Source organism: Lissotriton helveticus, chromosome 2_1, assembly GCF_964261635.1.
Source record: "Lissotriton helveticus chromosome 2_1, aLisHel1.1, whole genome shotgun sequence".
NCBI lineage: Eukaryota > Metazoa > Chordata > Amphibia > Caudata > Salamandridae > Lissotriton > Lissotriton helveticus.
Genome location: NC_136059.1, coordinates 1,741,580,718 through 1,741,602,611, shown reverse-complemented (window position 1 = coordinate 1,741,602,611; position 21,894 = coordinate 1,741,580,718). Strand labels below are relative to the sequence as shown.

At 40.9% G+C, this 21,894-nt stretch overlaps 1 protein-coding gene across 2 annotated transcripts in view; it reads right to left on the bottom strand.

Annotated features, from left to right (window-relative positions):
• SVEP1 (sushi, von Willebrand factor type A, EGF and pentraxin domain containing 1) overlaps positions 1-21,894 on the bottom strand; it is a 1,097,507-nt gene that overhangs the window by 490,779 nt on the left and 584,834 nt on the right. For both annotated transcript variants that reach the window (XM_078676696.1, XM_078676697.1), the window contains exons 13-17: positions 19,673-19,794; positions 16,944-17,052; positions 10,850-11,041; positions 1,845-2,078; positions 635-796 (exon numbers count right to left, since the gene is read on the bottom strand). In XM_078676696.1, coding sequence (XP_078532822.1) covers positions 635-796; positions 1,845-2,078; positions 10,850-11,041; positions 16,944-17,052; positions 19,673-19,794 — 819 coding nt within the window. The remainder of the gene's footprint in view (positions 1-634; positions 797-1,844; positions 2,079-10,849; positions 11,042-16,943; positions 17,053-19,672; positions 19,795-21,894) is intronic.

The following is a 21,894-nucleotide window of genomic DNA, read 5'->3' as shown; positions in this document are numbered from 1 at the left end:
GTTCCTACCAGCTGGAGGTTCAGGACAGGTGCAGATCTGCAGTAACTACACAGAATGCGCGTGTTTCATCTAGACACTTCGGTCCAGTGAAACATTGTGGAGAAATGAGGAATTACCCGGTAGCCATGTTCAGTATTCTTGATTCCCCTTGTGGTTCCCCATTCTGAGCATGCACCTCATAATACCGGGCAATTTGCCATCCCTTTGAAGTTGCCATTGCTCTCACTATCATTAACTCTAGAAGAAGGGAATATTGGGCCACGGTACTGAGGTAGACCCTACGTAATGACACTTCTCTGCAAGGCCTGTCGGGGAAGTAATGTCGCACATTTGCATCTCTGATGTAATATATGTGCAGTCCAATGACGGTGCATTTGATCTAGAAAAGTAGACAGTTCCAGTAGACAGGCAGGTAATCACAGCAAGGGACCAGGTAGGCATCCCAGAGCATCACAGGAAATGTACTGGGAATTTAACATTCACTATATTATCAAGAACAATGCATGATTTAATTGCAACAGATTAAATATGAAAAGAACTGCAGTTCCGAGCAATATCAATTGTGCTACTGAATCGGTGTACATTTTGAAGAAATCCTTCTAAAACATGAGCTCTCAAGAGGCCTCACTCCCACCTTTACATTCGGAGATACTCCTGGAGTGCAGGTATTCAGTGTAACTTCCAAGAGGGCAGTTTTTGCACTCCATTTGACCTTCATCATCCTGGTAGGTTCCTTTCCAACAACTTTCACACGTGTGGTGTTCAAGAGAGTAGTACGTGCCCACAGGGCAGTTAACTGAGGAGAAGAAAAACGTGAATTCAGGACAATGCAGTATTAATATTTAGCACAATACAGGCGAATGGTGGCACCCATCATTTCCTCTGCTTCTACATTCTTACAATCATCTAAATAACATTCATGCTTTTGGTTCCTTCTTTGACTACATGTACATTTCTGTTTTCACCATCTTTATGAATCACAAGAACCACCACAACAGGCTGAAGGCCAACTTCTCAGAATGTGTACTGAAATCACCTTTCTTACAGTCTTTGAGACTCTCCAATGTAATGAAAAAGTACTGAAATTGATGTAACCAAACACATTTAAATGAAGTACAGTTTATATTGAGATACTGGTGTTCTAAAGTTCATGAGGAGTCATGATTGCCTCGCTGGTGTAATGCCAGGATTGTTTGGCTGTCATATAGACCCTGGAATGTAGAGGGCTCTTTTAAGAGCCTCAACAGCATATCATTCTTCCAAAATATCAAGGTTTTTATATTGTCCTGCACTTATACACACTGCACAATATCGACTACCAAGATATTGTGAGAGTAAGAAGAGGTGAAGCTAAAATACAACGCGTCCACTTCCCAAAGTAAGCTTTCCTTGACAATATGTCGGAAGCCGGTACTGTGCTGTTGCTATAAGTGCAGAGCTATATTCTTTGACCTCGGTATGTCAACATACAACTGCGCACAAGATATTTTATGGCAGATTCTATTGCTTTGACTGGACCTTTAAAACGCCAAAGTCATTTGATTTTCTGTTACTGGCTACTGTCTTCCAGTGTTGTAAACCACACTGTCCATCATTTGATCTAATAGCATTCCTAGAAACCACTTCAGGCGAAGACATCAAAGTAGGAAGTATGTGACAGGCCCTAATGCAGGTAAGTAGGTAAAATGGTGCCTAGTTCCAATAGGTTGTGTCGCACAAGACACCAACAAATGGCACGTCTTAGCCACTCACTACTATGGGCTCAAGCGCCTAAACACCTTCATTAATAATGGTATCTACGTTCTTGGAAACAGAAACAAAAAGATGCCAGCAGCTACTCTTACCACACATCCGGCCTTTAAGCACGGTGCCGGGCCTGCAGAATAGGAAGGCTTTCTCACTTTCTAGTGAATTACTATCAGCTACAACCAACTCAGAGGCAAAATGGAAGGAGTACATAGGCTCCTTATTCAAGGTTCTTTTCAGCCTGTTTGTGATGGTTTCCAGGGTTTTAAGAAGCCGTCGCTGGTTTTCTGATTCCACTGTGTCGTTCCTTCTGTCCGGCAATGGTACACTAGCTAGGAGATGAAAATCAGAAAAACAGGTGTTACAATTGACTACTGCCTAGTTGTTAAAGAGTTCACAAAATAGAGTAAAACATTTACGAAATCACTTGCAGGCACGTAAAGCAGGCCCTTGCAGCCCCTTGTGGAGCAGGGGGCCCAAACACCTTAGGGAGAGTAGCATCCTCCCCAGCCCAGGAGCATGCAAATGAAAATACCACACATGGAGCCCTGTAATAGAAGTCTTTATTCCTCAGCAAACGGTCACATATTGCACTCTCTTTACATCATAACCGTTAATAACCACACCTTAACACCTCCCAGCAAGTTACTTAATTCCTGTGTTGAGTCCACCAGAACCACAAGGGTCCTAGCGCACATAGACTCACAACACTACATCTCCCCCTTTGTTAATTAAAAAGTATAAACCACAGTTGCATCATAGTTCTTCAACAAGTCATTGAGGTGCTCACACTAGTTGGCCAGATCACCTTGTGTTAGGTAGTTGAGGGGACCTCTGATTGGGCACCGATGGCACAGGTTCTGATGCTTGATCTGGACTATCAGGCAGAGTAGCCTCATTCTGGATTGCAGGAGCTGATGAACAGCGGGGTAGGTGCTTAAAGTGTGATGAGTACTGTGTGATGGACTTTCTTGGAATATGCATCATCACCATGTGTACTTGGCACATCACAACCCTCAGAGGATCGACAGCTACAGAGTGTCTGTTTTCAGCTTTCGTTTCTGCTTGACCAGGACCCAGTCACCTTCATCAAAGTCTGATTCCTGAGCTTTCGAAGCAGATTGGTATATCTTTTCATTTTGCACTTTTGAGAATTGTTTGTGACACAAACTTTATCAGCATTCATGCATCAGTTGGTTGTCCAGTGTATCAGTTTGGTTTCTATGGCTCTCCCAAATCGCAAGGTGGCAGGACTCTCACCAGTTACATAGAGGGGAGTTGAACTGTAAGCACAGAGGGCTTGACACAGGCCCTGACTTAAATAGATTCCTTCCATCAATGCTCGTTGAACACCATTGACTTGGGGCCACATAAGTGTACTCTTTTGATGCTTGACATTGAGACTGACTAGAAACTCCTTGAATTATTTGCTATTGAATGGTGGATCACTGTCAGATTTGAGAATAGTAGGGATACCTCATGCTGCGAAGATATCGTCCAGCCACTTGATGACATTGTCGTTGGCTATTGATAACAACTCCTCTACTAAAAGAAAACGTGAATTTTAATCATTGACTATAAGGTTCATTATCCTACCTCATCGCCAAGACCTGGAACACCATGCCCCTACACCTTAGGCAATCCGCGTCACTAACCCAATTCAAGAAGGACCTCAAGACTTGGCTCTTCAAATGATCCTACACCCAGAGGGACCAGCAGCTCCCCCCAAGCACCTTGGGACCCTCACAGGTGAGTAACCATGCTTTGCAAGTCCCTGATTGATTGAATAGCTATAATGAGAGAATGTTCATTTCCTAAGGGCCCATAGAAATGGACTGCAATTCTTCCCCATGCATGTGCAGGAAGGTCAGTTATTGTCATTGAATGCTGCGTCACTTTGGGGGAAAGGCAGTTGCCAAGATGGCACTCTTAAGTTCCCACTGAACTTGCTCATCTGGGTGTGGGTACTGCACTCGGTCTCTTAGGGCTCTTTTGGTGTCTACTATGCCACAATGTCCTTCATGGACTAGTTCAATGACCTGATGTCTTAGGCTCTGGTTCTTGAACACCTTTCTTAGTAAGGGACAGTTGATTATGTACATTTTTGAATTTTTGAAATTCAACATCTTCAGCAAAAGGTTGAGAACTCTTCTTCCATGACTGAGTTAAAATTATGTCTTTGAAGAAAAGCATGTTGTTGTCAGCAGTAGTAGCATCAATATTCAGTTCAACGGATGAGGCTGTTGGAGTGCTGGACCTCACAATGAAGTTGTTGTACTCCTCCACAGTTTTGGATGACAGACTACGATGTAGCAGTATATTGAAAAGTAATCGCCAGGGTTTTTATCTTTACCTGGCTTTTGTACAATTGCATAGCCATACTATTTCAGCCGCAGTCCCCACCTCTCATTGCGAGGGAGCATTTTGCCTTCCAGGTTTCCGAAAATAGTGAGCAATCCTTGGTGGTCTGTATCGATAGTGAAACATTTTCCGGATTTAAACATATGGAAATACTCGGTGGGCCACACAACAGCCAGAGTCTCCTTCTCTTGCTGCGAATAGGCACGTTCTGCATCAGACAGGCTTCGACTGGCATGGGCAACAATGTGTCTCGGAGCATTCGGATAACGATTATGATGAGCAAGGATTGCCCCCAGCCCCACTGGGCCTGCATCATCTGTGATCTCAGTATGCAACTTGGGGTCAAAATAGGCCATCTTGAGTGCATTCTCAATAGCATGTTTTATTCTTTTGAACTTTGAACACATCCAGGAGACCACTGGATAGGACATTTTGTTTTGTCAAGTCTCTCAATAGAGCACTCACAGTAGAAAAGTCATGAATGTACCTTGAGCAATAACTGGCCATGCCTTAGAAAGATCGCAGCATAATGACATTTTGTGGAGGGGCAAGTAGCTGACAGTGCTTGCACCTTATCTGGCTCAGGGGTCATTCCACCATTGAGAGAATATGTGGCAAAAGAATGTAAGTTTGGTCATGTGAAACTCACATTTTGCTACATTCAGAGTGAGACCTGCATCGGCAAGTAGCTGGAACACTTGTGTAAGAGTCTTGTCATGCTCATTTTTCGTCGTCCCAAATACCACTATATCATCACTGTAGAAGCATGTGCAACAAGTTGAATTATTTGACATATAACATCTTGAAATATTTCTTCAGCTGACGAAACCCCAAAACTCAACCTTTTGTATCTAAACAAACCAACATGAGTTGAAAAAGTAGTAATGTACCAACAATTCACTTTCAGTTTGAGTTGATAGTATCCTTTGTTCAGGTCAAGACGGGAGAAGGTTTTGGCTCTGTTCAGCTGCATGATCATGTCCGCTATGTGTCGACCAGGGAGTCTTTCTCTCTCAATTGCTGTGTTGGCTTCGCGCCTATCAACACAGACGCACCTCCACTGTTCTTTTTTGGCATCACCACTTTGGGCGAGACCCAGGGAGTAAGACTGGTGGAGCGCTCTAATGTCATGCTTCACCAGCATATCTAGTTCTTTCTCAATGGTTTCTTGCAAGTGAAAAATGAATCTGTTGTTCCGCTGGACAACAGGGTGAATGTCCTCGTTAATATGAAGTTGTACTTTTATTTTCTGAAGCCTTCCCAAACCATGAAACAGGGACAGGAACTGACTTACAATTTCAGATTGAGCATGAAGGTTAAAGTTGAGGGATATCAGTTCCATGTCTGCAGCAGTAGCAAAATTGAATAGGCATGCACTGGAAAAAGTTTTTTGAAGAATGTGAATTGGCACTTGCACTGATGTTGTTTAATGTCGTAGGGTTGCTATGAACAACCCTTGACTCTGCAATGGTTTGGCAGAAGCCCGCATTTATACCTTTGTGTTTGACGGGTTCAGACATGGCACAGGAGATACGATGTTAAACTTTTTGACTGGCATGATGTTCATTGATGCATCACTGATTAAGATAAAGGTTATGGGACAATTATGGACCTTTAAGGTAAACTTGGGGCAGTGCAGAAATGAATTGGGTTGTTTAGTTTCTTGGTTTGTCTTAGTTCTCAGCAAGCAATCAAACCTACATGTGCATGTCGTTCTTCTGTCGACACCATCATCACACATCCATCTTATTCACTGGTGCGTGATAATGACGTTGAAGAGCTTTTGTAGGTTGAACTTGATGATGATCAACTGTTTCTGGGTTTTACATGTCTTAACTGATGTTGCTTATTGGCCTTGTTGGCGTGGCTAGAATGCTTCTGGAACTTTCTGGCACTCTTTTTCTCTTCTCGCTGTGATGCAGTTGGTTTCTCTTTTGCCTTGCAAACTGTTATGAAGTGTTTTTATTTCTCACAAGCTTTGCACGTCTGTCCTATGGGTGGACATGTACCCTCTTGGGGAAACTAAAACCCACATCGGCAACAAACCTGTTCTGTTTTAGAGACATAGACTTGTGTGCGCCTACCTTATACTTGTGTTTGCTTTTCGTGACCACCAACGCTGATTCACTTTTTGTTGTTCTAGTTTCCATATCAGCAGCTTGGTGATCGGCTCTTTCTTTGGCACTTGCAGCCATTAGTACTTTCTACAGACTGAGCGTCTCTCTCAACATGTGTTTTATCAATGAGTCTGAAAGCCAGCCATCGATAACTCTAAGGCGTAAAACCTCTTTGTCATTAAACTCATTAAACTTGCAATGTTTGATAAGCACGTCAAGTCTCTCAACAAACGAATTTATTGTTTCCCAATCTTGCTGCCTCGCTTGATATAAGATTACTTTTTATAGGTGACATTCGGCATCGGATACAACTTGGCTTCCAATGCTTCCTAGATTTGATGGTATGATAACGCACCACCTTGGGATATATTCTTTATGACTTTTTCACTCAACCAACAGCAAGGTTCTAAAAGTACTTCATGATTTTCTTATCATCTGCTTCTTCCAGTACATCTATGAAATCATTGAATGCCTGTACCCTCGCAGTCCACCAGGTGCCAATATTCTGCTTCTTGATAGTGTCAAATGGTGGTGGTGGTTTCAAGTACGCGGCTGCCGCATCCCTTCTGCAGCCATTGTAAAATGTCACTATTCCGATGGCTTTTGTTGTGCTGAATGCCATTGGCTGCTGTCTATGCATTGGCCCCTCAACCAAGCCTGGGTTGTCACACCTGATTCAAGGTTATGTGGCACTTTTTTCGCTTGTACAGGCAAGTACGTTTGCACTTTCGGACATGGTTATCATTGGCTCTAGCAATTGTTTTGCATGGATTATGACTTTGTGTTATGGCGCAGCTCAGTATCTCTCTTCTTTTGGCCTTACCAGTGGGTTCTGGCAGGCTTTCAAATGGTGCTCCTTTGCAAGTCCTTCACCTTCTTCAAGGGCCATGTTGGGGCTGGAGAAGGGCTTTGACTTCACTTATGCCAACCTTGAACTGCTTCTTATTGATTTAGGTGCATGTGGCACGCGCAAGTAGTTTGCTGTACCTATGTAAACTCTCAGGGAGAGCAGTCTTGTTTCTTCGGGGCACGTATCTCCTCCTCGTCGCCAGATGTAGTGTCTTCCCCAGCCCAGGACTATGCAAATGAATATGCCACACACAAGCTCTGACATAGACGTCTTTATTCCTCAGCCTACAATCACAAACTACACTCTCAATACGTAATAACTGTTAATAACCACACCTTAGTACCTCCCAGCAAGTTACGTAATTCTTCTGTTGAGTCCGCCCAGAACCACAAGGTTCAAGGCAGGCACCCTCCTGCGTTGCATCCAAGGTTGTTTTTGTGCAGGAAGGGGCACTTTCCAGCACAAAATCAATCCGAGACGCATATTCCTCTTTCTATGTGTGCTGGAGAATGCCGAACATATAGAAAGAGTAAGTAATGAGGAGAAGTAAAGATATTTCTCCTTGTTAGGCCTCTAATGAGTAGGAGTCTCTTTTTGGTGCATTTCCATATCTACCACTTTTGGTTAATCTGGGAATGTAGCAAAACCAAAGGTGGTGAAGGTGTCAAAAACCATGCGAGTTGTGTGGTAACACCCACGCAAGCCCATGGGATGCCTTACCAGGGCAGAGTAAAGCAACACAGTGATTTGCGCTGTGTGGTGTTACTCCTGATTTATGAAGCTTCTCAGGGTCACGCAAAGTGTCCTTGCGTGCCGGCATAAATTGCATTTTGGGCTTGTACCACATTGTGTGGTGCAAATGCGATTCAAACCCCTTCATAAATATGCCCCTTTGAGTATTGCATTTTGTTTTCTGCATCTTTAGTCATTTTATGATTGCAGAAGTTTTCTTTCCGGATGTGGCAGAATTTAAAGGTGAGTAATTTTGCTTGTTCTTGTGTAGCAAAGCAAAGAGTATTACATCTGGGATGAGTCCCGCACTTATAGCATTTCCAGTACCTTTTATCTCCTTTAAATGATTTTTAGCAATAATTGCCAATTTTCCTCTCTTCGGGCATATTCTTCATCCTGCCCTACACATTTAGAGTCTGTTATCTTTTTGGCACCTTATTCTGCATTTATCTGAACTTTCTGGAGTATTCAGGAAAGGCACTGTAGAATGAGGTCGTGATTACAATCCTTCAATCAAGAGCAAGCATAAAGTAACAAAGGATTTGAGGCCTGCAATTGACAGTTATCAGGTTTTGGGGAAGTTACTACTCTATACGGACTGGAAGTAGAAATGGTGATGTCAAATGCTGTTTTCATTTTTGGTAAAGATTTTGCACATGGCAACATGGTGCACTGTATATTTATTTTCCTTAGTCAATGTTATGCTTAGCCTCACACACTCAGTGTGTTTGAAGAGACCTTTTTGCAAGCCTTTTTTCTCAGCTAACTTACTTCTAGGTTAAGCTGTAATCTTCAATGCTAATGATGCCCAGATGACGCTCTAGTTCGGGTTACTGCTAAGGTGTCATGGGTTCTAATGCAAGCAAGTAAAATACCCTCTGTCCATCGATGTCTGGAGTATGATAGCCATCACAGCGGTGCTGTGGGACCATCACAACCCCTGTGCCCTTGTGCCAAGCAGCGGCTGCATTTACGACAGCTGTGCCCCATGATCTTAAACTGAAAGCAAATTACCCCCTTGTCTGGCTTGCCCAACCAAATACCTCAAATCAAAGCAAGTGTATATTCATAAAGACAGTCAAACCAGAGGTAGGCTAAAATAGTTTCCGAATGTATGCGAGTACTATGAAATGAAAAAAATACTGGAAATGGAGAAACATACTGATTAAGACAGGTACTATCAAATGCACATCTTTATGCTCGTTGTTGGGAATTCCAATGCCGTGTAATCAAGAGCAGCTTGTGGCGTTTTGTTACCATGATGCAACATGAGCTTGAGATAGTGGCACCATGGTAAGGAAACAATGCGGACAAATTGCTACTGAGGGATATTGGCTTGGTGTCTAGCTGTGTTATAGGAACCAAGCTGAACCCGGCTGATTAGCCCATAACCAGGGTGAAGCTGGTCCTGTGTTGCTTGTGTTCTGGTTCAGGGAGGACCTGGGTTGGCAGTTCGGGCTGGACGGTTCCCATGAGGAGCAGGGTCAAGGCTGATTTGCATATGGCTAGGTCCAAACCGAGGTGGCATGGAGTGCAAAGAGCGATGGATTAAGATGCTATCTCGAGCGGTTGCAAGTGGTTAGACAAATTGCAAGCATTTCTCCCATCACCTTTTGTGTGTTTGGTGTCTATCTAACAATAAAAAGAGACAGGATTTGAATCGTAGTTAGATTAAGCAACCTCACATTGTGTATTTGTTTATTTACAGTAGCAGCAAGTGGCATTTCGAATATAACGCTCAAGTATGGGTAAAAATATTAGAAAGATTGATCAATTTCCTGAAGTGAAAACGTAGTTATTAATCTATTTGTTGACTGAGGTACTTCTAAGAAGTGAGATTTGTAATAGTCTTGTGAGATTTAGCCAAACAAATAATTGGCCTCGAGGCACTGACCTGTGATTTGTTCTAATATTTTAAGATATATTTTGAAAATTAACATTACTGGATTAGGTGTCAGTTTTTTTAATGGAGTGTCTAGAACTGATTTGAAAATTAAATGAAAGTTATGTGTTTGAAAATTTGCAATGTAATGCTAGTTTAGATTTTACTATTGCTTGTATCAATCTGTTATTATCTATTGTTCATATTGCTAGGATTTAAAGATTTTAATCTAGTGCAAACGCGTGATATTATGAGGCACTTAATAGCGCACTCTGCATTTTGAATAATGAGAACCGTTGCCTTCTTAATGTTCCTAACCTTCTGGATGTGTCTTTTGTCTGCGCAGTTTTAACACAACTGATTCTGAACCTGGGAGAATAATTTGAACTCTGACTTTGTATGGTTTGTTTATTATTTGAGTAAAGCTAAATGGTTTGGATCTGAAAGCTACCCAAGGGCCAATAAAAATGATTTGTGGAGTCCCTTTTGGTTTCACATCAGCCAGCACACGATTCATTCTTAATATTGTAAAAGAAGTAAAGCATCAAAGCTGGTCTATACACAAAAAATGCAAATAGACACCAGAAAACAAGGCCCAACGAGAGCATTATTTTTATATCAACACACATTTATTGCAAGCACGGATTTATTAGATACAGTATGTGCCAACTCATGCTTATATTTACTGCCTCTTTGTGAATGGTGCTTATGCATTTCTTCTCACATTAATAGTACTTCCCTGTTTCAAGGCCAATCTTCACATCCACTTCAGTTCACATTATCTCCACCCTGGACCCATTTACTTACATAGAACTTCAAATTCTACTCCTTATTTAAGGGTTTAAGTACGTGTTAAGGGTTTAAGTACATGGCTCTTGTTAGGACTGTCTTGTAAATCGAACAGATATCTATATACTTACTTTTGTTTTAACAATCTTTCGCTTGTTTGCATATAGCCCAAAAAAAATCGTTTAGTATCACTTGTTTAATGCATGCACGGCCTGGCCTGTTCCTTATCAGTCCACATCCATACTAGATTTATGTGAATTTATCTAAGATAACATAACATAAATACAAATTTGACAAAAAAGGTACATCTACCAAGCTCAAATTAATCTAGAATTAACAATACGGACTTGATAGTAATATATGTATCTTTACCAGTAATGTTGAAAATCAATTTGATCTTCTGGTCTGTGTTAGGACTAGAAATCCGTCTGTGACGCTTGACTCGTAAGGGTGCGGTCTTTGGGGCACTTTCCAGATGCTTCTGTATTTGTTCTTCTTGTATCGTGTCGATGAAATCGTCATATGTGTAATCCACCCGGTCCAGTGTTCCCCAGCCTCCTGGGCCTTGTAGTAATCACAAACAAACAGAAACATAATTGTAATACAAGATCTATGGTCATAGGAAGACTGATGTCTGCAGTCTTCTAAATTATACAAAGTTTCATGATGTACAAATATCAGTGGATTGAATGTAGATGTTAATGTATTAAATCAGCAGCTACTCTAGAGAATGAAGTGGCAGAAAGCAAGACTTTCTGTTTCTTGAATGGAGGAGATCAACACAGTCTGGGTCACTTAGATAATTTATAAAATATCTATTTTACTAGTAATAATTTGAACATGTGGAAGGGTAGAGATACTTTTTACATATAATTCGTTCAAGCTCATTTCAAATTTAGGGCATGTGTGTGCGCAACATGAAACTTTTTGCAATTTACCATGAAGTTGTACTTCATGGTAATTTGCGTGCCCTAATAGCGAATTCGCTATTTTTTTCACTTTCATGCATTGCATTTAAGGAATCTCAATTTGAGATTCCTTAAATGCAAAGAATCGCAATTTAGCGAATTCTTAATCAGCGATTTTTGCATTTGGGATGATGCATCCCAAATGCAAAAATACCGCTCGCAAAGGGCCAGATTCTCAGAATCTGGCCCTTTGCGAGCAGATTTTTGTTTGATGAATCTGGCTGATAGTGTGTAACAACTGAAGTAAAAGGGCTGGTCCGCATGGGAAGTTTCAAATGAAGACAAGGTGGTACTAAGGAGGGACTAACAAGCCTATTAATGAATCAGAAGCCAGCATTTACAAAGGACAATGACACAAGCCAATGAAAAATATGGGCGGAGAGTGGCCGATGCTTCAAGTCCACACTTGAATACAGAATGCTTCACAGAGTAGAACATGGCTGCCCAGGCTCGACTTGAAAATAGACACAGATAGGTGTATTTACAAGCCCCTATCACCACAGGAACGTTACTTTTAGTGACATTCCTGTGGTGTTAAACACTTCGCCTTATTTACAAGGCGGTGTAAAGCCACTTCCGTGGCTTAACGCCAACTTGTAAATAAGGACCCCCTTTCAAGCTACACTTAGCATGAAAGTGGTGTGTAATGGGTGTTGTGTTGGCCCTTCTGCAGTAACACCCATTGATTTTGATGCTGCCTCCTAATTACATGGGTGGCATAAATAGGAGGCAGCTCCAAAATTAAGACCAGGGAAAACCTGGTCTTAACATGGCAAAATGAGGAGAAATGCTTCATTCTCATCGTTTTTGCTGTTTCTAAGTGTGCTGCATTGTGCAGCACACTTAGAAATAGCAAATTGCCATGAATGATTGCTTATGTGCAGGAAGGTATCCCTTCCTTCACATAAACAATCATTTAAAAAATGATGATTTGCAACTTCTATGTGTGCTGCATTAGGCAGCATATTTAGAAGTTTCAAAATGCCATTTCGGAATGTTTATATGCAGGAAGGGACACCTTCCTGCACATAATTTCCTTCAACTCAGGCCCCCCTTGACCTATGGTGGAAGGAGGCCAGAGTTGGCGGTCAGCAACTGAATTTAGTGCCTGCACAGGGAGAAACGCAGGGGTGCGCAATATTATTGTAAATACAGTGCATCTCTGCATGTCTAAAGTGACAGAGTGCAGGGTTAGCCATTTTGGATCCCACCGGTGCTCAGCCACTTTCTTATACATATGCCCAATGGTTTTTTGTGCCCTTTTTTTGTTGTACTCTGAATTAGACTCGTGTTAATTGAGCTCACTAGAATTTTGTACCCAAGCTTACCATGAACTTTTAGCTTGAGGTAACAGTGAGCTCAAAAGGAAATACTTGATAATGACAAATGCTAAAGAAGCACACAAACATTTGTTCACATGAATCCTCATTTTTTGTCAGATGTGAAAACCTGGTAGTCACGTTGCACAAACATTATTTGGCCCGGGCGTGCTTGTCAACCCCTTAGAGTCCTGAAACTAAAATTCTAAAGCCCACCATCATACCTCATCCAAACCCGACCTATAATACGTGTATAAATATTATACCACTATTGGGATTTTTCAAGAATTGGTGTTGTTGGTTGACTGGGGTGTGAGCCCTGGTCAAGCAACAGCCACAAACCCTTGTAGGGTATGACGAACAACAAAAAGTCACTAAATTAATCTGTGCTTAACATTGGGGTTACTTGCCACAATAAGCAGTCTGGCATAATTTAGAAGCAATGTGTAAAGTATTTATGCAGCACACAACCAACAATAAAGTGAAAATACAGCACAAGAAAAATCACAAATTAAGTTAGAAAATTAAAGTTTAAAAAAAAAAAATCATTTGACACCAAAACAATGAAAATCCAATCGGTAGAACCAGAGTTATTAATTTTGTACGCTTTTAGTGAAAACTAGTGCCTAAAATATCAAAGTGCCAACCGGCGACATCTAGTCACGTGATACCGGGTCAAAGCCGAAAGTTAAGGCTGACCACAAAGGAGTGCAGTTCACAAACAAGAAGTGGATTGGACCCGGTCAGTGCTTACCTTCAGACTTGGAAAGATTCTTAAAGGAAAATGTCTGAGAAGGTACAGGTCAGCGGGGCAAGCCTGCAGGACATGGCCAAAGAGGGAGCCTCGTTGATGGATGGCCTTGGGTCAAAGCTGCAGTAAAGACTTCTATGTTTAGACTTAGTCACCGAAATGGAAGTCTAAAAACTCCAGCAGGACAAAGCAGAGGGCTGTAGACGAAGACAGTTCCACGAGGTTCGATACCCATTTGGCGAAGGACCATTGAAACAGATTTACTGCTGTGGAGAAGAACGCAGCAGGAGAAGCCATGAAGTCAATTCAACTGGTGATGCACCTTAGGCGAATAGGCGAGCAGGTTAGTCCTGGTCCCTTCCTGATTCTCAGAGCTAAAAGGCCTTCAAACTAGCCCTTGGCATCACTTCTGGCAATCCTGGGTGCAGGTGAAGATGCAGGACTCAACAGCAGGGCTGGGCTCTGAGGGTACGAGGCTCCAGAAAGCAAAGCAGCCCTTCCAGGTACAGCAGCAGCCTGGCTTAGTGGACAGCAGGAGGCAGTCCTCTGAGAGTCTTTCCGCAGGTCTAGTAGTGAAATGAAGAGTGGGTCTAAAGTACCTATATTTATATCCTGGTGCTCTTCTTCTGGAAGGTGAGAGAAGCTTCTGGAAAGGTACTTTAAAGTGCATCAAATTTCCTACCTAAATACCAAGATGGTTGCAGTGGCAATACAGGGTCTTTAAGCCACTTGTGTGAAGACAGAAATGGGGCTGTGCTCAGCTCCGCCTGCCATCATACCAGCAGATGGCCCATTCTGGCATACATAATCCCCGTATTGTGTGACTGTCTGGGGGGAATTCACAAAGTCTGTCAGCTATATCCAGTCATGTGACCCATGGCAGGATGATGGCACAAAGGGCTTAGGACAGGAAAATGCCATCTTTCTAAAACTTATCAAAAACAATGGGGGGGTACTTGACTTCTTTAATGTTTTTTGCTTTAATCTCTTTATAGCAACTATCAAACAAAACCTTTTTTATGTTTGACTTTAGGTTATTTATTCAACCAGTTTGTTTGAATTTTTTTAATTTTTTTTTGCTAAACGTTGTTTTCAAAAGTAGTAAAAGAAGATCCACATATATATGAATAATCAAAAACAATAAATACATTAAACAATTCACAAAATTACATTCATGACAAAAAATCTTTAGAAAACAAACATTGACAAAGTGTCACAATTCATAAACTGAATTATTATTTTTTGCACCATGAGTGTGGAATGATAACGCTAATAGACAGCAGATCCTGTCATAGGGATGAGCAGAAATTGCGTACCACACCAATGAGTCCAAAATACAATAATTGCACTTCGTATTTCAAACTTTTTGTTCCTTGCTGTTTTTTCCTGTTGCTATATGTACAGTGGTTTAAATGCACTCCCACAGAATTGAGCCTGATGTATAATACAACTTAGTGAATTGTAGTACTTATTGTAGAATTATGGGTAGGTCTTGCAGATAAATAATCCAATGTTTTTTATATTACCACTTAAAATGGCAGAGGTAAAAAATGTACATATTTTGGCAAAGGGAATGGCTTTTCAAAGGAGGACGATTACCTACATAAGCACACGTAAGAATGACTTGAAGTCTTTGATCTCGCTTGTAAAGAAGGTTTTTGTATGATGTCTTCATTTTTTGCATGCTTGATACAATTCTGGGGTATGGAAAAACTGAGCTGGTGGTGAATGTGCTAAATGGAATAAGGCACTGACAGTACCCAATACAAGGATGAAAGTGTCTAAGGAATGCCAGATTAGTTGCCTAGAAGTTGTAGGGAGGGCAGAGAGGGTTTAGGAGATTATTGAGAGGTATTGTGGCTTCGGTCAGTATGCGTGTAATTTGCATCTGGAAAGACTGGAGGATCAGCGCAGAATAAGATGAGTTACTGAAGTTTGTAGGTTATGTCAGGAGGGCATAGCCTGTAAAGATGGGAAGGAAGTGGGTATGTGCTTGTAGTTGGTGGGCAGAGAGATGAGGACAATGAATGGGACAGGAACAATGATGTTTATATAGAGGTACCCCTAGAAAACAAGGCATTTGGAGTTGGGGAGTGTTAAGAGGATGGTCAGGTTCTTGAAAGATAAGTTTCTAATCATGGAGGGCCCAATTCACAAAAGTAATCTGAGACTAAATTACTTTAGGATTTTGTCACAGTTAAACTTAAGTTTTGGTCTTAAGTTAAACTTAAGACAAACTTAAGTTTAACTGAGACAAAATCCTAGTCGTAAAGTTAGGATTTTGTCTCAGTTAAACTTAAATTTGTTTTAAGTTTAACTTAAGACCAAAACTTAATATTAACTGAGACAAAATCCTAACTTTAGTACTCCAAAATGCCTTCTGTGAATACCGAAAGTCGTAAAGTTAGGATTTTGTCTCAAATTAATATTTTTAAAAATGTTTACGGAGTTTTATATATCACAAAGTTGACCCAGTATTGGGTATCAGAGCGCCTTACATAGCACCCGTTGAGTTACATGAGGACACACACTTTTGTGAATCAGGCCCGGAGAATGGTGCAGAAGGGCACTATTAAAGTAATAGACTTGATATGTAATCTTCAAGAGGGGTATTATTGGGCAGAAGTTAGGAAGAGATTTGTTGAGTAAGATTTGAATTCCTTACCATGTGATTTACTCCAGGTCATAAGATATGTGTTTACCTAATCCTAACATTTAATTTTCAGTCTGTCATTCATTCATCAATTTTTTAAGTTTAAGTCTAAGATTTAAATCGATTCCTTGACATTTTAGGGAGCCCTTCATGCTAGTACTTACTATGACTCATGCATCCACATAGTTCTCCATGTCACCCTATGAAGTCATTATTCTAGCATGTTATATTATTTTAGTCTACTCAATGCTAGGATATATTATTCACTTTCTGATCGACAGACTTATTGTTCATCCACTTCTTTGCATTAGGCCGAGGCTGTTCTCCAAAAAACAGAACAAATTAAATATAGGAAGTATTCATTTGAGTGATGGATACCTGTACGTGAAGCTAGCATAAATGCCAAGGCTCTTAGATGACATAAAAAGCAGTGGTCAATTAATTTAACTTAGTTGTAATGTTAAATCTAGGATTGGGTTGGGCAGATTGTTAATTTAAAAGGGAATTACATATTGTTATGTGTAGCAGTTTGGAAAATCACTTTAATTTCCCTTGCCTATTAACCACACTTTTTGTAAAAACTGAACCTTTCGCATGGCAACCAAGGTCACCTCTGTCAAGTGAGTTGTAAGAAGGAGTTGCCCAATATATGCACTAGTAAGACATTGGTGCTACTACCAAGTAAGAAAAAACTGTGAGTATGCTAATCTGTTCTTCTGTAACATCACGTGTTAATCTACTGTAGAATGTGGTGCTCACTAAATTCTTAAATTACCAATTGCAAAGCCATTTTCATAATCATAATTATATTCCAGGCACTGCTTCTGGGACAAATCCTCAAGTCGGCAATCAATGTCATCAACATCACTGCAAAACGTAGGAACCTGAAAACATAAGGGCATACATATTAGAACCATTTAGCCTAAATTATCCTACCATATATTTAAATGAACAAATGCAAGTTGAAAAGGAGATGAAGCTACAATGGTGGTAGGCATCAACTGCTATTACACATAAAGATGGAAATAGAACATATTTATTTCGTTTCATCTTGATTGAGAGTTTGGTGAATGGTGTCCTTATCATTGCACATAATTTCCAGCCTATTCCAATTGTAACTTTTTTGATGATTGGAGACAAGGCTCCATTTAAAATATTTAAGAAGGAAATCAGGTTACCATTTCCCCCATACCACCACCACATGTAGCAAGAGTGGTTAACATGGTCAAGTTAAAGGGGATGCTCAACTTTGGAGCTTAGATTTCTGCCTTTGACTCAGAGGATAGCAGCAGCACAAGGCACAAGGCGTTGTGCCTTGGCATTGAGGAAATCTCCATTCAAAGCCTATTTGATTTGCAAGAACATTAGTCAATGACTGCACATGTCAACATGTTTGGGTGAGGTTTTAATACCATATAAAGCATCAAGGTTGGTGCCTACTCATCATTCTACCCACTGCAGAAACCTCAGCGTATCTGTTCCAGGGTTTTCTCACCCCTGTTAATACACACAGGTGTGAACCTAGTTTGCTGCTACTGCTCAATGAGGCATTGCAACCACTAAAGGCGACACTTTCACTAGATGTAGCAGGTATCATTTGGTCACCATGCCACCTGTGGTTCCCACTTCCAGGCCCTCCACTGAGAGTGTCTCACTTGTCCACTTCTTGCGCAAATACGGATGGCAACATTGGTGCCACCTACCTCTAGGAGCCTGGTTGATCATCTCCAGGCCTCTCAAACTCAGGGGCCATCTTGATAGCCAGCTGCTCAGCAGTGACTCATAAAACATCAACTATTTAGAAAAGCCAAACATTGTATATGCTAGCCACTCTCAAGGAGAAGGTAAAATATTGACAATGGCTAACTTATGTCATTAAAAACAAATACAAACAACAAATTACTTCACACTTAGTAGCTATGTTTCAGTGGTGTGCCGCTAATTAAAATTACTGACAACCATTAAGTTGTTTTAAACATAAAGAACTACTACACTTTACGACCATCTAGGAATGGTGTACACTACTTACTGGAAACTTTATGAAGGATATAATAATGAAAAGTTAAAATAAACACATGCACAGTGAAAGGAAGCCTAATAAACCACAAAGTATGTTATTAAGACTACTTTGGGTCCCCAAATATTTATGAGCAAGCAAGTCTCTTCCAAATTACTGTGCAGACGGCAGTAAAGCACCTGGATACATGCTGTCTCCCACCTCACTATCTGGCGTTTCACAGTGAGTTAACTTCATGTATACAGAACATTCACTGCTCCCACTGTTGCCAAGGAGCGATCAGCGGATCAGAACAGTTCAACACGTAAATGTGAAGTGCACTGCACAATCAGGATGCCACAGAAAATGTGTCCATTCTTTCCATATTGCATCCCAGTGTGACAGTGTGCTGTGTGCACAGTAATCTGGAAGAAACTTGCTTGCCCTAAATATTTGGGGACTCAATGAAGAATAGGCCAATATTTATACTGAAAATATATATGGTCCTATAGGATGATTGTCGACACGCTTTTTGCTTCAATATTCTAAGAGATATTAATCATGCCCTGATGAAGACCACATATAGTGGATGAAACGCTTTGGCTGTTCTATGTCATTCCTATGAAAAATAAAGATTACCTGGGACGCAATATGGAAAAAATTGACTACTTTTCTGTGGAATTCTGATTATGCGGTGCACTTCACATTTACATGCTGAACTGTTCTGATCCAATGATCGCTCCTTGGAAACAGCGGGAGCAGTGGAGTGCATGCAACGTTGCTCTCTACAATTCACATTTGGACCTACTTTGGATAATAAGGAGGAAGGTGCAACTGCTACATAGGCTCGCTGTTTCATTGTTTTGTATACTATCCTGAGTGTCGAGTCTCTGTTCTTGGAAAAGAGCATATGCCCAAAGAAGGTATCAAATAAAGGCTAAACCAGACTTTTTGTGGTGTAACATGAATATAGCAAATCAGTCTAGGCAATAGACACAATTTACAAAGCCGCAATTGCACCTTTGTGATATATTATAGCTGCATCACAGATTTACAAATGGGCTGGAACAAAACACATGGCCTGATAGCAAACATCAACCATGCACTACATGTTATATGTAGAAATTATAAAAAGGTTTACAGTAACTCTCATGTAGCTCTGCCCTGGTACAGGGTGAGACCTGCCCAGAGAGCATGAAAAAGCATAGATGTTTTAATGTGAATCAGAGATGTAACAGTTTATCTATCACACAAATCCTGGCTATTTCAAGCACATATTTTGCATGGTTCACCTACGTGTGCTCTTCATAAATTGGGCAAATATTTCATAATTTAAACAAAAACAACTGCACCTTGTGAATTTAGTTATACACACTCTGCCCATTTTTCCAACGCCTGAGAGCATTTTGCTTTCACTGGATGAAAAATAATTTTGTGAATTTGGACCCGTATTCCAAGGAACATAAGTGAGAGGTCTAGAACATTTAAGAGAGCAGTTCATAACATACCATTTTGCCAAGTGAACTCTGAAAAGCGTCAGCAAAGTTTTTCAGAAGGTTGGTGTCATCACATCTAGTTGCCTTATAAAGCATCTCATAGGACTTGTATCCATGGTTAGCAAAGCGTTTTACTGGAAAAAAACAACAAGAAACAGGAATGTTTTGCTTATGAACAGTGTATTGATTTAATTTTAATGTTGTCTGCCATGCCCATGAGACGCACATAAAATGCCAAATTAAGCAAGAGAAAGAAACCCCACCCTGAGAAGCATTTCAACACTTGTATTCGGTAGATCCCATCAGTGCTAAACTTAGTAGACTTTGCATTTAAAATATATACTATGCTTGGAGTATTTTGATATATGTTATATTAGGCACATATTTATAGTTTACTAGTTGCAGAAGGAGATTAAAGGTATTGGGGTTAAGGCCAGATGGGTCTGGTACTGAATAAAAATGCCTTAAGTACAGTAGATAGTGTTTGAGTTTATGAACATCATCCATCCATATATTTCCTGAATGTGTCAGCTTTTCAGAATTATGTCTATGGTCCATGTGAGGGACAGCCCTGTACACATATAATACTTTCTTTGGCTCCATGTTGCAGGTTTTGGACACAGTATCTTAATTTCGACTACCAGATTATTCTGGGCTCAGGACTGCATTGTCAGGCAAAGCAGTGTGGTGTTAGGGACTACTGGCTCGCAACTGCAATTGGAGTGTTTGATGGTGCTAAATCCATTGTGCCATTTTTCTACACTCGGTGGCATGCACTGGTATTGCACATGGCCTATAATGACCAGGACCTTTGCTAACAGCCTTCCCATTGATTGTACGTGCACAGTTTGTGACCCGGCTTGTGTGAGAGAGTCGGCAATCACCAGGATCTGATCCACATAGGCAAATTCTCCTGATGTGGGATACAAGTTTAATAGATGTATTAAAGTGAGTTTCACTTTCCACAGTGTAAACACTCTACTATCCCAAAATTCATGGCTGTCTCAACACATTTACCACAAACTCTAGCTATGGGTGAGAAAGCGTTAAATATTATAAGAACATGTAACACACACTTCTTCAAAAAACAGAAGTCACATAAGAAATATGTATTGCAGTAAGACACAATACCACCATCTTGTCTTGAAATGTACGAATAATTATAAATCCATGTTGACTTTTGTGTCTTTTTTATGGGAGCAGGATTGAGTCAGCAAATATACTGTGTGCTAAGCCTAAAACTGCCAACCATGTATGCATCTGTTTATTAAACATGAATGCGTGAACACCTGCATAACAACCTTTCTCTATTATTTTTTTTGGTCTAGTTGTGATGTTAACAACCATAACATGATCAAAGCCATGCAATCCACTGCTATAACTTTACTTCATTACAAAATAGCCAAACACAACCAGAACGTGAATCAACTAATCCTATATCTCTAGACCAAACATTTTATGTTGTGTCAATTTGTTGAGGGCTCGAATCACCCACGGAGGTATCCAGGCGCTGAGCAGGTGTTTAGGAATCTGGCCCCACCAGGTCTTCAGCTTCTTGCGAAATTCAAGGAGTGAGGGGGAGGCTTCGATGTGTTGTGGGAGGTCATTCCACAGTTTGGGTGCATTGTATGAGATTAGTAACCTCCTGCTCTGCTTTTGAGAATGTGGTGGGGGGGTGTGCAAGTGAGAGTGAGGTTGAGTGTAGGTTTCTGGATGGATTGTGAAAGTGTGTGCGGTTGTTGAGGTATGCAGGTTAAATGTCATGTAGAGCTATGTATGTGTGCATAAGGAGTTTGACCTGGCTGTGAATGGGGAGCTAGTGAAGCTCTTTTAGGTGAGCTGATGTGAGTGCTGCGGGGAAGGTTGAGAATGAGTCTAGTGGCAGCATTCTGAATGCTCTGAAGTCTATTTAGGAGCTGCTTGGAGATACAATGCCTTGTCATAGTCAAATATGCTTAGGTGATGGTTTGTCTGGGGTTCTGTGGAAGCCATCTGAAAATCAGCAGGCAGAGTTCTCTGCATTGACTTGTGCAGTCATGTTGAGCTTGTTGTCCACGATGATCCCCAGATTTCTGGCATGGTCAGTCAGCGTTGGTGAAGGTCCTAGTTCTGACGGCCCACAGGAGCCATCCCTCAGAGACTTCTGTTTCCAAAGACCAATACTTCTGATTGTTGGAGTTGAGTTTCAAGCAGTTGGTTCTCATTCAATCTGCTACCAAGGTCATGCAGTTGAT